Source organism: Labrus bergylta, chromosome 12 (genome assembly GCF_963930695.1).
Source record: "Labrus bergylta chromosome 12, fLabBer1.1, whole genome shotgun sequence".
NCBI lineage: Eukaryota > Metazoa > Chordata > Actinopteri > Labriformes > Labridae > Labrus > Labrus bergylta.
Genome location: NC_089206.1, coordinates 21,292,324 through 21,309,614, shown reverse-complemented (window position 1 = coordinate 21,309,614; position 17,291 = coordinate 21,292,324). Strand labels below are relative to the sequence as shown.

Genomic DNA, 17,291 nt, shown 5'->3' with positions numbered 1-17,291 from the left:
GTTGCTTTTGTTGTTTAGGTTCTTCATCAGCGGCCTCAGTCTGGACCTGTGTGTCTTTGGTTCCCACACAGCGGGGCTGCTAGTCCCATTGGATACTCAGAATCAGCTTATGAGACATGTGTTCAAAGCCCTGCTGTGACTGTCATTTCCCATTCACCACTTCTGCTCATACTACAAACAGTGTAAAGGCAGCCATGATTATCCCAGAGTTCATACACTTTTCCTTCAGAATAAATGTGTAACATAGTGAAGGAGTGAGGGCTGTAACTGAAACCTGTGTCATTTACTGAGGTACGTTGAAGAAGTGCACTCGAGTGGAAAAAGGTTGACAATTTATTTTTGAAAGAGAGAGCAACTTCAGCAAAAACAGCCAAGATCCTTTTGTAAGTATTTCATTTAAAAACACACCTGGTCGACATATTGCACATAGAAGATTTTTTTTAAAATGTTTTTTTGTGTATGTCCTCTTTAAGAATTTTGACTTGCAGAACTTGCTTTCATACGGAAGTCCTAAGCAAACATACATCCATACATTTTTATATTTGCTCCCTTTTCCCACTATAGATTTTGGTTCTTTTCTCCAGATCTTGACTTATTTATCTCACAATCTAGAGACAACAATGCCGTTTTTTCCAGTGATAACGAGTTAATTTCTCGAGTTCTTAAGAAAACGGCTTAGATTTAACCGCTACGACAGGAAACCAGCGTCGTTGTTGCAAGATTATGACATGAATACATTAAGATCTTGAGTAAACAACCATAAAACTCATAACTTCACTGATATCATGGTTAGATATATTGTATTGAAGTATGTCCACTCTGGTCTTCCGTACAGAATGTTAAACAACAAACAAGTTATAAACTGGAATCGTTATCTCGGACACGAGCGTTGTTATCGCAAGATAAAAACATCAATACGTCTAAATTTTGAGAAAACAACCATAAAAAATAACTTTCCGGTTAGATAAAGTGTATTGAAGTTTGCCGTTTTGGGCTTCCGTATAAAATGCAAAACAACAAACAAGTTATAAACTCATGTACAATTATGGAGTTTTTTTTGCTGAAACATCTGAGTAATTATTTTTATTTTTATTTTTCGTTGTTTTAATTACATATTTTTATTAATTAATTTGGGATTTAATTAATTGTTTTCCCCTGTTCAACTTATCTTTGTATCCTATACACACTTGTAATTCAGTGTTTTATTTATATTTACTACATGTTTATAAAATGCTACAGTCACATTTTGTAAGAATAAAAAAAAAATACTTGAGGAATATTCCGGTAAATGTTTGGATTTTTATTCTGAAGGTTGTTGCCGGAAGTGATTTACGTAAATCTGTGCGCTTCGTCATTACGCACACACGCCGCAGCACTGTTGTGTCTGCAGTTCGAATTAACCGTAAGCTGAAACATAGTGAGGATATGAATCGGTTTCTAACTCCGTGTGTCCTCCTCGTGTAACCGGGTGAGCTCGCCGGTTATTCGGTTAACCTCGGCGAACATTAGTCGGCGTTAAAGCGGGTAAACTGTGTTTAAATGAAAGCGTTGTTTGGAGCCGCTGAACAAAGAGCCTGTCTTCCCTCTACCATTGTTACCGAGCTGAGCGCCTGTTTTCTAACTTATTCAGAGGGGGTTTCGGACCGTAAAAGTAAGCGAGCTACTCTGCAGTTTGTTCTCGATAATAAAGTTGACTTCGCTGCTTTGTAGGCCGTTGGTTAGTTTAATTAATTCACTTTTTATTCAACTAGCAGATCCCTCTCACGACTGGGCTACACTGATTTGATTCAAGGTTAGCCTAAGTTCACGTGGACTGTGAAGAGGGAAGGTCACACCAGACTTCATTCAAAAAACTGCACATTTGAGATTGTAACGCTCATGGCGAATAAACAGTAATATCTAATACACAACTAAAGGCAGACTGTGACACATTTGGATCTACCCTTTACATCGGCATTGATTTAAACTTTAATTTAATCTTAATTCTCCTGTTTACAACTTGGAAGTACAAGAGGGTGCTCTTAAAATGTAGAAAACAAATGCCAAAAGTAGAAGAAAATTGCTCTAGAGTAATATATTTTTCAAAATCTCAAGGGGAAAAAAAGACACCTGTTACATGTAAAGCACAAAAGCAACATTGCACTTTTGCTATAACTTTTGGCAAACTGTGATTGGATCTGCTTTGTTTGGAACATGAGCTTCTTCATGTATTTGAACAGCAGCTAGCGAGGGGGGCAGGTTCCAGGTCCACGTGGCCAGCACTTGTTGAGTATACTGTGCTGTTTGTGTTGGCAGGTGAGGGGTGGCCCGTGCTCCAGTCATGACCTCTGGGAATGGGACCACTAATGGCAGCCAGCACAATGGGGAGAGCAAACCCGCCCAGGCGTTAGACAAGACCCATGTCCTCACCCACCTGATCGAAGGCTTTGTGATCCAGGAGGGTGCTGAACCTTTCCCTGTGAGTACTGAAGCTCATCACGTGTTTGTTGAGGCACAAATATAACACAAGAGCCATTGGAACATCACCAATCATCTTTCACGTTCCTGTGTGTTCCCACTGCATCTAAGGGGTCTCTAAACGTTGAGTAAATTTAACCTAACAATGGTTAAATGCAATTTTTAGTGATGTTTTCAAATGCAATCCTTAAGCTCAATGAATAAAGAACAAAGCAACTGATTCAGGGCAACAGATTTAAAAAGGATGCTTATATAAAATGTTTGAAGACATCAAAAAAGGGAATATTGAGCACTGCAATTCCCACTCCCCCTCCCACTGGCTCCAGGTGAATTCTCCTGATTGTATCCTGCTGCGTTCTCACATCAGCTCACTCTGACTTTCTGCAGGAAAAAAAAAAGGTAGGCTGGAGGAGAAACTCAGAGTGAAACAATTTGTCTTGTTTGCGTTCACACATGCAGCTCCTTCTGGAAACTTCAGGATGTTTTGTGCAAGTGTGAAAGCACTAAGATTAGCAAGCCGAGAAGAGTAGGTTCAGTTAAATAACGTGCATCACATCATTTAAGTCATCGACTCTGCCAGCTTGTCCGCAGTGAATTTTCCTGGTTCAGACATTGGCTCAGCACCACTTCTACTGAATTTTATTCGAGTGCAGGCACAAAAAGTTGCAGATAAAGTTGCAAAGGCTAAAAACCTAAATGAGTCCTTACTTCCTCTACTACCCATGCAGCTCAATCCAAAAAATGTCAGGAGTTATTTAGGAGTTTTGTTCAACTGTGAAAGCACTGTCAAAAAGAGAAACCTAGAAAAAGTTTGCCAACTTTCTGTATGCAGCTCCCTCACTGTGACATCTCTCCATCAGTGCCTCTTTGTGCATGTGTTAATTCTCTGTATTGTGCAGCATGCTCCAAATAGAAAAAAAAAACAGTGAATATACTAAATTTACTCTCAGGGATTAATAAAGTAAGTCTAATGTCTTATTAGCGTTTATTGATTACTTAATAAAGTGGAATAAATCATCAAAATATTTTCCCCTCACCCCTAACTCTTAATGTTTGCTATTTTTTTAATTTTCTCTTCTGTCAAATATAAAAATAGATTTACTACCTCTCTGTTTTCACACTCTGTATTTTTTATGATGTCACAATTCAAGCAAGAATCAGGCTAATGGTGTTTTTATTGTTGTCTTTTTTTCCATGCCATCCTTTGCTGTAATGACGTATCGTTTTCTGTCTACAGGTGGAGCGTCCGTCTTTCTCCATCGAGTGCTACAGGAGACACACAGACTCAAAGATGGACAGCATCTTCCCAAAGGGTGAACATCTTAAGATTTACAGTTCTCCGCCTGGAAGCACAGTTTCATTATTCTTTATTTCTTCGAGGGGTGTGAAGGTGATACTCCTGACGTCCGCTATACGACGCTATAATGAGAATATCTGTCTTTCTATCAATGTTCAGACATACAGCTCCTCCTGCAGATATCAGGAGTATTTCATCAGTCTTTGAGAGCGTTCATGGAGTCGCCTCGACATGTTAGAAATCATGGAAAGCATTTAATTGAACAACGATAAAAGATCATTTCCTCTCCTGCATTCTTTCTCACCTTTTCAAACCCGTCTAATTACTGCTCAAAGGCAGTGAAGTGAGCCTGACTGACAGGTTTGGAAATTAAATTTGTTGTTTGATGATTCAACGAGCATTTCGTGCAAATTGAAGCCCCGAGGGCGATCACAGACACAACAATTAGACGAGCGTGAGATCATGTTCTGTCATTTAAATTATTCGGGCTGCATTAGGCCCTGTGTCCAACTAGCGTTTTCTTTTTTGTTGAGCAAAATAGTTTTCCTTGATGAGAGAGATTTTGAAGTGCCTGGGGTCTTTTTTTCTCCAAGTGCTCTGCCTGTTCTGTGCGGCTGCTCTGAGCACTCTAGTTGAACATTTTCAGTTTTTCAGAAAGCCGCTGTTGACGTCACCGGCGCTCTTTTCCAGTTTGATATTCCCCTACAGGTCGTGTTTTATACCGTCATCCTCCTCGCTTTGTGTCTGATTGGGAAATAAACGATCTCAAATATAAAACATGCAGTGAAAAGTAACGGAGCAGTGTCAGTCATACAGCTGCCGTTGTCAACAGACTGTTGTCATGGAGACAGGACATACGTGCAGCGCTTTTCTGCCTAGAAAAACCCGAGGTGGACATGTGGCCTTCGGCACCATGATAGGCTTACCTCGTTTCTCCACAAATGTCTTTTCTGTGGACGTTGTTGGCAGTGTCGTTACCTCTGCGGTTTGGGTGCGTCCAGCTGATCTTTTTTTTTTTTTTTACTGCATTTCCCCTCAGAGCTGAAGGCCCAGCAGGAGCCCTTGCTGACCTGCGAGCTGTGCGGCAGAGTCGACTTCGCCCACGTCTTCAAAAGATCCAAGAGGTTCTGTTCTAGGAAGTGCGCCAAACGGTGAGACGAGACAGGAAGCCAGCACTTCAACATAGCATGTTTCCTTAAGGTCTAAATCTTTGCACCACCACCAATCTTTACACCACTTGCAGTGTTCCTGTAATTTATGCATATATTAGAAAAGACTGCTGCAGCTGAGCTTTATTAGACTAGTTGTCATCACCAATGTTGATGTGTATATATATATATAATTTTTTTTTTTTTCCTTGTAGCTACAATGTGGGCTGCACAAAGAGGATGGGTCTCTTTCCAAACCGTCAAAGTATGCTGGAGAACATGAAGAAACCGAGAATGCTGAACGGAAACCACAAAATCTGCAGTTTAGACTCGAAAAAGAAGGTAAGGCGACTTTCATTCCTTCTTTAAAGGCTTTATGTGATTTTTCACACTTAAATATAATAGAAATCAAGTATATCCTCTGAAAATAACTCTGTGAGTCATGACTGTCTACAATGGGTCTAACACCCGAGTCCCACTGTCTGTGATGCTTTCAGAGTCCTATCTTCACTTTGTTTACATCGTCGGGACGGCCGGCTGACTCCTCCCCTCGTGTATAAAAGTTGTTTAATTGAGGGACTAGAGAAAAGAAGAATAACATACTGTACTCACTGCTTAACTGTGTTTCTAGATCACGCTCATTTCAGGTAAATTTACATGCAGTGTGAAGATACGAGCATAATAAAGATCGCTAGCATTAGCATGCTAACACAACAATGCAGCGTGAGTTGTTTTGGTTTCATGCTGGTGCGTGTGTGTTACTATGTGATCAAAAAATCGCATAGTAAGCCTTTAAGGTCAATACAAAATGTATTTTACCCGAGTTATCGCCCGTCTGTATTCGATTAAGTCGTCATGTCAGATAATCTCTCTCCCTCTCTCTCAGACTGCTCTCTCTGTGCAGAAACCGTCTCCTCCTCCTCCTCCTCCTCCTGCTGCTGCTCTGTCCCCGGGTCACTTGGTCCATCCTGCACAGGGGGAGTCCAGCCTGTGTTCGGACTTGTCAGGCTACAAAAGACCCCTGTCCCCCCCGTCGCCCACCCAGCGGGTTCCTGCTGTGCAAGGCTCTGATCTGCCCTCGCTGCCCCACAGCTTCCTGCCCAGCGACCCCGGCCAGTGGAACATAGAGGACGTCTACGAGTTCATCTCCTCTCTGCCAGGTGGGCAACCACAACAGTTGACATGATAATCGGATCATGAGACAAAAACATGATGAAGCGTGTTTTACATTATGTGCGTGTGCGGTGCGTGCGCGTGCGTGTGCGTGTGCGTGTGTGTGTGTGTGTGTGTGTGTGTACAGGTTGTCTGGAGATCGCAGAAGAGTTCCGTTCTCAGGAGATCGACGGTCAGGCTCTGATGCTGCTGAAGGAGGATCATCTGATGGCAACCATGAACATCAAACTGGGACCTGCGCTCAAGATCTTCGCCCAAATCAGCATGCTCAAAGACTCGTAGCCCCTCCACCTTTCTCCCCTAACACACACACACGTGCACCCTTACTGGACAAACAGGATTTGCTCAGGATCCCAAACTACCATAAAGTTCGTTTGCTGGATGTTGTCACGGCCTGCTGAACACAGACTCATCTCAGACTGTTTGATCTCTTCACTGTGGAGCCTCAGAGGTACAGAGGAACTACCTGTTAGGTAGGCTGTGTTGTGATCACATTTGTTTTAATAATGTTTGACTGTACCTTTAAGTTCCTCCAGGAGAGGTGTGTGGTTAGCGTTTAATTTGTTCTCATTACTCACCCTGTTTAATAAGAAGAGAGTTTTCTCTGAGCATCCTGTGCAGAGAGAAATATCCCTTATCCCAAACTTGTACTACCTATCCTGGTCCTGCACTGTTTTCTCTGCACGGAGCGTTCCAACACATTCACCACAGGGTCAAAGTCCTCCTCGTCTAAAGGATTTTTACACTCACACATGTTAAGCTGCAGCTCTGAGCCAATCACTCATCAGTATCAATCAAAGAAGATTTGCATTGATTTGATAAATGCAAACATTATTTTTTAAAGATCTGGATTAAAAAAGGATCAAATGCCTAGCTCAAACTCTTTCCAAACTATTTATTGTGGAGGATTTGGTCGATACCTTTAAAGGCAGGGTTGGTAATTTCCTCCAGATCCACTTTTTTTAAGATTCTGGTTGAAATTGTCTTTAGGTCCTGACCGAAATTAATAACTCATGTTCTCTGAAAAAGGAACAAATACAATCTGTCATCTGTAACAGTTGTAAGCCTGGGGGGGTTTAGACGGAGCACTGAGGGAATGCTACTTTAAAAATCATGCTAGTTTTCAAAAATGACCAACCCTGCCTTTAAAGATATTTAGTGCTAAAATCCGCCCTATTGATAATTTTCATGACGGTTTGGATATTTGAGCATTGATCGTCCTTTTTAAAAAATGCATTTCCTAATGCAGAAAAGTTTCCAGGTCAAGGCTGATTTATACTTCTGTGTCTAAATGTCTCTGCGAAGAGGTCGGACAAAATGCTGCGTCATCCTACTTAATCAATTTATGTTTATTTCATGTACAGAAGGAACTTGAGCCCTTTTTGCAATTTGAGTGATTTTGCAACCGAGTCATATTGGTGTCCCACTCTGTGTATTCACAGTGCCTTATAGTGCTTTCACACTTGCAGAGAACTCCAGGAGTTTTTTTACTCGTGTTTATTCAGCAGGATATAATCAGGAGAATTCACCTCGAGCCAGTGGGAGTAGACGTACTGTGAAGTATGGCACTTAATTATTCTGCAGGAGCAGAAATCATCCACAGTCTGTGTTCTGTTTCCACAGGAAGAGACGGTCATGAGTGCCTTTGTGACACAGAAGTATAAATCAGGTTCAAACTTAAAGTCTGTGACTCATTTCAGTTCTTCTTTTCCCAAAGTGCCGAACTTCTGAAATGTGTCCGAGCGGACTCTCCTTTGAGCCACGGTTAAAAAAAAAAAAAAAAAAAAGAAGTATCTAAAGTATATTTTTCTACTTTTACTACACGTTATAATTCACCCCCGTATAAACTGAGCCACAGAGACGCCGCCATGTTTGTTGTTTCTTTTTCCAGAATCTGTTGTGAACAAAAAGCTCACTGTCATTTACTGGTCAACGGTTGTTTACAATCTTATTGTCAACAATGATGTCATCGGTTTTGTCCTTTTTTTTTAAAGGCAGGAATGCACATTTTTACACTGTGAAAAATAAAACATTTGATGATTTCTTTAACTCTTACTGTTTTTATATTTAAGTGTGTGTGCTCATCAGAGCTGGGTTGGGCCTCAGATCCGGTTTACATAAAGTGACAACACACATTGCGGATATTCCATCAGAGGCCGCCCTATATGGATTCATAAATACTGAACATGGCCGTTTTGGACGCCCCTCGGTTTGCCAGACATGAGAGCAGTTATGAGGTCAAACCAACAGGTGTTGCAGTGATGGAAGCGGGTTCAGATAGAAGTGATTGTACCCGACCTAAAAAGCCTCTGCATGTTTCTAATAAGCTCCACGAGCAGAAACGTGCTCAAACTAGGATCAATGTTGGAGATGCTTTTGAAAAATGGAGAGAGGTTAGAACACAGAAAGGTTTACAGACCCATGCAGAGCTGGATAAACACTGAAGCTACAGTGTTCACCACATGGTGACCTGTGTGAGCATCCACTCTAGAGAGGAGGGGGGGGACAGCTCTCTATGATGTTTAGAATTTAGACTGCAGTACCCATTTTAAACACTAGGGGTCAGAGTTACATACTGCTCCTTAAAGGGTTTTTAAAAAAAACGAGGGAGTTCCTGTGACGTGATATTCTCAAAATGAAGCAGTTTTAAGTTTGTGCACTTTTAAACTTTTAAGTTTTTAATGTGTCCACGGTCTGCGGTCTCTGTTAGCATGAAAAACAAAAATCATACATCTGTTGTAAACCATGAAATCTCAAGACGATATAATCACAACTCAGTCATTTATTTCCCCCCAATGAAAGACTAAATCAAACTTCATGATCACAAACCATTCAAGGACACTTAAATCTGATTGCAACAAGCTCAATAAATTAACTTAAATCTATAATAAAGCAGAAAATCAAGAGATCAGATAAAAACCCAACACAACAATGGATGTGGAAGAACAGGTTAACACACACTGTGATACAAACAATCATATGAACATTATTAATATCTGGTCTGAAGTTCACGAGATCTGTGAGAAAATGTCTGAAACAGCCAATCAGCCGTTAACATTTATTCTTCACACATGGATAGATTTAGTGTCATTCACAGCTGCAAAGTGTTTGGATTAGTGAAGGAATTATTCAGAACATCTGCACGATTTTACACCTAAACTCAGCATCTGATTGGTTCAGACGTTTAGTGTGTTTCTACGGTGGCCCTGAAGGTCAGCCGTATAAATGTTTTTTTTTTACCGAACTCCAAAAACATTTTACAAAATGCAAAAGTATTTCGAGAAAGATCCAAAAACATTTCACTAACCCCATTCATACGGCTTTTTTTCCCCCCAGCTCAGCCGTCTTCACGTCTTTGTATTCATATTAATTCTGCAACGGCGCAATATTCATAGCAGGTGCTCCACATACACACACACTCAGACATGCACACACACACACACACACACACACACACACACACAGCGCTGTGCTCCCCCGCAGGCTCAGCTGATCCTGACTCTCCTCTGTAACGCCTCTGTTACTACCTCTGAAGATGGTACAGGGGAGGGGGGGGTCACTTCATCCCCTGATTACTCCTCCATCACATTCAGATTGAAGACAAAACGTCACAGGGGCGTAAATATCGCGGCTTGATATGGCGTTCTGAAGAGGTCTACCAATTGAGAAAATTCTATCCGTTTTTTAAATTAATTTGTGTTTCATGAAATATTTTTGCTTGAAGTGATGTTTGGTTTCTAGTGAATGTTTTTGTTTCTTAATGATGAAATATTTGCACGGTTGACCTTCACAGCCACCGTACGTAGCTCCAAACATCTGGCTGATGAAACTTTTTACTGAGGGATTCATCGACGCATCGGTTCAACATCGATATCGACCGATATTAGTCCTACTGACAGACCTCGGAACATGTTTATTTTTTGAGTCAAATGGATTTAACGCTGACATAATAGATCACCTAACTGCTCAGAGGTTTTTTTTATTGGGCAGATGATTAAGTCACCTGTTGGACAAACTGTGACTCGTTTTTTTATTTTCAAACATGAGAGAATAGTGATCGAGCAGTGAAGATGTTTTAGTCGTTCTTTGACTTAATACAGGATCAGAGTGGATTTAGAACAAGAAACTTCACACTCATGTTTTGAGGAGCTCTGAGACTTATTTACACTGAAGAGGAGGAGGAGAACATATGACCTTTCAAGTGTTAAATTAGGTGTTTTTGTTTGATGTAAACTGCACAGTAGATGTCGTTCACTCACTCACTCACACACACACACACACTAAAGTCTGCTATGCCGCTGAAGCTCAAGCAGAACCACTAACGTGTGCAGAGCTCAAGCAGCGGTCTTGATTTCACAGCAGCCATCGTCACGTTTGCCGGCGACCTGGTGGAGTCAGAGCGGAGGGTTAGAACAGCTGAGTAACCCCCCCCCCCCCCCCCCCCCGCCACACCATCCACCTTCATCCACATCACACCCCCACCCACCCAGGAGAGATGGAAACACCCACACTGACATGCTGAGGACGAGAGAGTAAAGAGCCAAAGCCAACCCAGAGATTTTTTTTTCTTAATTTAATTGAGTGATTTGATATAAAACATCATCAAAACGCAGGAAAAAAAGAGCAGAGAGAGAGAGAGTTGTTGCAGAGCGAGCACACAGTCCATGCTGATCATCAGGCGAGCATTTAACCCGCAGAACCTCCTCCTATGACAGGTTCTTATCTTTGTCTGTAAACTGGACTATCTGGACGTTAAGCTCCACCTTTTACTTTGATTTATCTTTTTTTCCTTTCTGTCAACTGAAGGCTGATTCTGCTCTGAGAGGATCCAGGACCGGTATGATTCAAACAATCAGAGACGTTTTAAACCAAACCAGGATTTTCTAAACGACTAAAAGTGGAAACAACAACCCGACTTTGTGCAGAACTTTAAACGTTAGCTTTCATACGTTCTGCTCCCCAAATGTTTGTCTACAGTTCCTCTGATTGTTGTGATGGGTTTGTCAGGATGTTGTAACATACTGTTACTTTTTGATTTTACAAATCACATTAATGTGAGGTCACTTTGCATCCTTTTTGGAGTCTCTCAAGTCAAAGGTTTGTGAACCCCTCAGGGATTGTTGCAGTACTCCAAATCAGTCTTGATTTCGAGACCACTTTATGAAGGTCTCGTCTTGGGATCGAAAGCATTTTTACCCGGTCTGGTCTCGGTCTCAGACTGGGTGGACTCCAGATTTTAGACCTCCACTAAGAGGCTATTTTTCCTCACTACTGTGAAAGCGGATTTTTGAGAAAATATAAAAAAGCATTTTCTGTCAGTCGTGCATTGAAATTTACTTTTAGCAGTTAGGAAAACATTTCCCCATGAAGTGTCAATCAACTGATGAATTGTCTGACTTCCTTTCAGCACTGATTCAACAACGATACCGCCAGCACCGCATGACCATCAGGGAGAAACCATCGGCCCCACGAGGGACCTCTAGACATGTTTATGCAGAAAGTGCTAAATTAAAAAATGAAAAGCAGACATGACGTCCACTGAAATGGACTTTGAATCTCTAAAGAGAGTTGTAAATTGAATTCTGCGTTTTGAGGAAATTCATGAAAACGACTTTCACTAATTCTGTGATTTGTAATAAATAAAGAATCGCTGCAGGGTCCTTTAAGAATTCAAAGTCACAACAACGTCAGAGATGACGACAGAATAAGACAGAAGAGTCTTAATTTGAGAGAACATTTCCACATTTGTGCTTTCTTTTCCTTCCATTGTGATCAACGAGGCGTGACCCGGAGAGCAGACGGTTTTAAACGTCTTTAGTTGTTGAATTAAGGCGACGACTCTACTGCTGCTTCAGGTGTTTCATCGCTCTCAGTCTCTCAGAGGAAACAGCTGCAGTAGAAACTGTATGAACTCTTTCAACAGAACACAAAAAACAAAGTGTGGAATCACCTTTTTTGTGCAAACCCACTCCGAAACATGAAACCAGGTGAGATGGGAAGAAAGTTCACTCACAGAGAAGGTGAAAGCCCAAAGTGAGAAACCAACCCACAGAGAGAGAGAGAGAGAGACAGAGAGAGAGAGAGAGAAAGAGAGTTAAAAAAAAAAAAGAAGAAGGTCAATTTGCAGTTTTTTTTGCTTCCAGCTTCATGACACAGTTTTTATACCTTACTCCTGAAGAGCGGCTTGGCTCCAGGGCCGCAGTACTCGTTGTAAATGAGCTTGAAGAGGAAAAGGTGGAAGAGGGTGATGAGCGAGGCCACGCTGAACCAGAAGAGGAACGGCAGGCCCGGGTACCTGTTGGCCATGTGCTCCTCGTGGGCCAGGATGGCCTTAAGGTGCAGGGTGTGGCGGAGGTCCTGCAGGTGGCGCAGGTCCGTGGAGATGTAGAGCAGCGGCGTGATGGGCTGCGTCACCATAACGGGGAAGGTGTGACCTTTGACCTCTGAGGTCAGCTCCACCGGCTCGTTGAGGCAGCCGGCCTCGCAGGCGTACAGCTTCACCGGCTTCTCTTGCTGCTTCACAGACACGTGCAGGAACGGCTTCCCCTCCATGTCCAGCAGAACTGCCAGGTTGATCAGGTCCTGGTTGTAGTGGATCCCTCTCAGGGCGTAGCTGTTGTGCAGCACGTCCGGGTCGGCCTGGAACTGAAGGTGGTTCTCTGTGAACTGAAGGCCGCCGAAGCTGAGCACCATGCCCTGCATGGCTCCGTGTGCTCCGGCCGCCACCAGCACCTTACAGCCCCTCTTCTGCAGAGTCAGCGTCCACAGCGTGACCAGCTGCAGGATCTGAGCGGCGCTGCTGACCCGCTCCGGCCACAGGTTCTCGGCGTGCATGGTGGCGTGGCCGCTGAAGCAGTGGTCGGCGTAGTTGAGGCTGGACTCGAGTCGATCGCGCTCGTCACCGCTCAGCCGTCGATCCAGCAGAGGAGCCGTGGTGGAGGACAGGATGTAGTAGAGGGTGGTGTTCACGGTGCGACTCGACGGGGTGTGTGAGTCTGTGATCTTCCTCATTTCAACACCTGAAGCAACAATGAAGCAGAAATAAAGAAAAGAAAAAAAACCCTCTTATTATTCAGATTATTATTTTTTTGACTGTTTGTAAAGAATCTGAACTCAAGCTCCTTTTTAGAGCTTTAAACCATGACTAGTTCACTTCTCTGTTTCATCACCGACAGTTCTCCACACTTTCCTGCTTTCTAGTTTATTTTTTTAATCTGCAAGTTTCAAAGCAGGCATTATTGTAGTTTGCAGCTGGGACCACATCTGTGTTAAAGAACTAGTTGAGAGTGAAATTTCCCCTCAGTGAGGATTGTGAGATCTCGTACAAAGGGAGCATTGTGAGTCAAACTTCCGGTTAAACTTTAGACGCTTGTTAGAGATCAGCCGACATGTTGCATCCACACAGAGAGAGAGAGAGAGAGAGCGAGAGAGAGAAACTGCATCACACCTGTGAAATAAAACAGAAACTAACAGCTCGGTGTGAAGAATTGTTTAAGTTGTTTTATCTATCTATTTAAGTCTGTATCTACATTACAAAGAAAACACACATCATGTTTTCTATTCTAAAGTGTACATTCAAGCCTTCTATGTAGTTTAAATTGTTGTCATGTGTGTGTCTGTCTGCTGCCGTCATGATGAAGCTCCTCTTCACCTGGTTTTATTGAAGGTGTTTTCTACATGAAGATCACTGAATCACATCATGAACTGAACTTTGAGGCTCCGCCCCCCGACACGTGTGATGCAACAAAATGAGTAAACACCGACATTGGGTCAGACTGAACGATTTAAACAAACAAAACCTCCAGACAGAAACACCTCAGGGTGCCGTTAACTCACTTCAGAGTTCGTATCTGCAGCATTTAGCCGCATTTATTAGTATTTGCTCACAGCTATTCCGGGTTGCTGCACATGTTTAAAAATCTAATTTAAGACTTTTTAAGACTCTAACATAGAAACTTCAAGAACATTTTTGCACCGGTAGCGTTTGTGCTTTTCATCTTGAGGACTAGTTTTTAAACTTTTCCATTTGTGCATCTTCCTCTCCTTCTCTCCTCCATGACTGTTTTTGAATGTGAGCGAGCAAATCCACAAAAAATAACAAACAAAAAAAATCATATAACGCTGACTAGACAGTTTGAGTTTTTTTGTTTTAAGTATTCAGACATGTCGCAGTCAAACTTTAAGACTATTGAAGACATTTCATGACCCTAAATTGAAGGATCTGTGGGATTCCTGATATGTGACTGCCTTTAGATTTAAAATATCTGGTGGATCAAATTTGCATTTAAAGGAAAGCACTTTGGTTTTTGTTCTGTGTATGGGGATCGCTGGTCAGGAATGGTTTAAACCTGAGTTTTGTTCCCGTGAAGACTGGAATGCAGTCCTAACTCACCTGAGATGAAGAGGTCCATCCAGGTCTGCTGGTGGTCGAGGACCAGGTCTTCCACGCTGTCCCTCAGCAGCTCCCCCAGCTCCTTCTTGGCTCCTTCTCTGAGCGAGCTGAAGGTCTCCTCCAGCTTGGAGGACTCGATGGGCTCTGAGGTCCACACCACTGACAGGATGTTGTCTTTGTACTCAGACTTAGCCGAGACCTGAATCCTGCTGTTCAGCTTCTTGGAGACCACCACCACCAGCACCATGCGGTTGTTCTCCACAGGCACTCTGCCGGAGGCGAGCACTATGTCTTTGTCCTCCAGTGTCTCCACGCTGGAGGAGAACTTGCTCCCAAAGGAGGGGCTCTCGGAGGAGACGTCCAGGGAGGCGGGCCTGTCAGACGGGTTGTTGATGTGGATCCTCTGCAGGTACACGTTGGGTCTGCTCCTGTGTGCGATGAACTCCTCTCTGATGGTGACGCAGTCCCGGGAGGCCTGCGGGGAGGCACAGCGGACCGACAGCACGGCTCCCTTCCTGAACCACAGCATGGTGGCCTGAACCTCTGCCCGCTTCCCCTCCAGGTGCACGCCCACTCTGGGGGAGAACTCAGTCTGATGCACGGGAGCTGACCCGGGCAGGGAGGACGACGCCACCCACAGTTTGTTAGAGTCCATGTCAATCATTATATGTCCGTTACCTGACACAAAAGGTGTGTCCAGCTGTTCCTGAGGTGTGCTGTAGATCCCCTCCCCACGCTCCACCAGAGAGCTCCACCTGTGGATCTCAGCCAGCAGGCACTGTCCGGCCGCCCCGCCGGGCATGGCCGTCCCGCTGAAGAACCTCCACCTGCGCTCCGCCCCCAGGTACCAGTAGAAGATGAGGAAGAGGAGCAGCCCGATGAGGAGCCTCCTCGCCCAGCTGCTCGATAACAAGCCCGGAAGCCCCTTTAGTCTCTGCTGCAGCCACATGTTGTGTTTGAAAGACAAGAGGCCCAGCTGTGAGTCTGAACACTACACCCAGCGTGCTCCGATGATAAACTCCTCCCCGGCTTCAGATCATGTTTCCCGGCGGAGAGTTGGGCAAACTGGCGTCGCTAGCTTCCGGCTACGTTAGCTTAGCTAGGTAGTGTCGTGAAGGAAAGCAGTCGAAAGTGTGTCGTTGTTTGTCTCATTGTGGTTGTTTTCAGAGTCTTCAGCGGAGTGTGCGAGCCGTGTCTCAGCTGCTTTTGTTTATTTATTCGCCTTCAGGTCTTTAAACATCAGCCGTCGCTCGAAATAACTCCACAGCCAGCGGTTGACACTTCTGGTTTGTCACAACTGTCGTAACGTAAGACGGCACGGCAGTGACCGGAAGTGTCGTAAAATCAAATGCCTTTTAATGCTGCGTTCAAGTGCTCCTCGGAGGGCTCAGAATCAATACTTTTAATGAGCAATATGTAACTCTGACACGAAAATGGGTTGCCTACTGTAGTCCATATTAAAAACAGTAGAGAGAGCTGTCCTCCTCCCCCTCCTCTTTAGAGTAGGGCTGGGCGATATGGACCAAAACTCATATCTTGATATTGATTAGCTGAATTGCGATACTCTATGTATTTTATTAACAGTGAAAACACATGGAAAATAAACTACCTGTTTGTGAATCTAAAAAGTAAAATTATAAAATAAAAATGTTCCTTAAACACAATAAAAGAGAGAGAGAGGAGGAGCAGGGTTAAGAGGGACAGACAGTCAGTCATCATCAGTGAGATGAGAAAAAGGTGAACTGGCACCTCTATAACGTTATTTTAATGCAACATAAACTATATCCATATTAACGATACTGTCTTACCCTATATCTTGTTTGAAAATATATCGATATATCTCAAAAACTCGATATATTTCCCAGCCCTACTCTAGAGTCACGCAGGTCACCATGTGGTGGACACTGAAGCTTCAGTGTTTATCCAGCTCTGCATGGGTCTGTAAACCTTTCTGTGTTCTAACCTCTCTCCATTTTTCAAAAGCATCTCCAATATTGATCCTAGTTTGAGCACGTTTCTGCTCGTGGAGCTTATTAGAAACATGCAGAGGCTTTTTAGGTCGGGTACAATCACTTCTATCTGAACCACTTCTCTTGCCCGCTTCCATCACTGCAACACCTGTTGGTTTGACCTGATAACTGCTCTCGTATCTGACAAACTGAGGGGCGTCCAAAACGGCCATGTTCAGTATTTATGAATCCATATAGGGCGGCCTCTGATGGACCACGGTGTGGTGGTGCCTTAAAGCCTTTAAAGTACCTTAAACAAGTTAAGTAACAAAGTAAGAGCAAGAAAGCAGCATTTCTTATTACATGTTAATATATAATTTAGTACAAAATAGGTTTTAAGATAATTAAATAGCATACAAATAGTTATAATTAAATCACATTTAGACACTGCATATAAAAGATTACTGAAGTGTACAATAAAATGGTGCATGGTAATTAAACTAATTACTGTCTATGAATCTTTATGTTGCATGATGTCTGAAATAAAAAGGAGCATGTTTGGGAAGTCCAGGCTACGTGCAGGTTTTCATGTCCTCGGAACAGCTGGATCGTCTTTTTTTCCACTTTGTGGAAGTGGGCGGCGCAGATGCATGAAGCTTGAAAAAATGGGTTTTCACCATGACCAAAGTCAGAATAATAAAATTATTGTTTTGTACAAATTTCGATTTAAGGAGGTCATTAAAGAACCGCATCTCTGTCGTTTGAGACAAAGACGTTTTGTTGTGAAAGAGAAAAAGAGAGATTGAGGAGGAGAGAGAGAGTTAGAGAGTGAGAGAGAGAGAGAGTGTGTGTGAGAGAGAGAGAGAGGGGAGGGG

The 17,291-nt window shown here is 43.1% G+C and overlaps 2 protein-coding genes across 4 annotated transcripts; one reads left to right on the top strand and one right to left on the bottom strand.

Moving 5' to 3' along the window:
* The first annotated feature begins 1,353 nt into the window (after positions 1-1,353).
* phc2a (polyhomeotic homolog 2a (Drosophila)) lies at positions 1,354-7,865 on the top strand. Of its 3 annotated transcripts, none has more exons than XM_065961058.1 (7): positions 1,354-1,402; positions 2,296-2,458; positions 3,695-3,770; positions 4,794-4,905; positions 5,118-5,244; positions 5,789-6,062; positions 6,203-7,865. In XM_065961058.1, the coding sequence occupies exons 2-7, from the start codon at positions 2,321-2,323 to the stop codon at positions 6,355-6,357; spliced, it is 882 nt and encodes a 293-aa protein (XP_065817130.1). In that variant the 5' UTR covers positions 1,354-1,402; positions 2,296-2,320; the 3' UTR covers positions 6,358-7,865. The 3 variants fall into 3 exon arrangements, with proteins under 3 accessions (XP_065817130.1, XP_020486021.1, XP_020486020.1); XM_020630365.3 differs by having other exon boundaries at positions 1,356-1,524; XM_020630364.3 differs by having other exon boundaries at positions 1,356-1,651.
* A 974-nt stretch (positions 7,866-8,839) lies between these two features.
* Positions 8,840-15,785, bottom strand: kiaa2013 (KIAA2013 ortholog). The gene is made up of 3 exons (XM_020630338.3): positions 14,468-15,785; positions 12,241-13,094; positions 8,840-10,460 (listed from the first exon to the last, which is right to left on the bottom strand). Exons 1-3 carry the CDS (start codon positions 15,414-15,416, stop codon positions 10,410-10,412), a joined length of 1,854 nt encoding a protein of 617 aa, XP_020485994.1. The 5' UTR covers positions 15,417-15,785; the 3' UTR covers positions 8,840-10,409.
* Between the last annotated feature and the right edge of the window lie 1,506 nt (positions 15,786-17,291).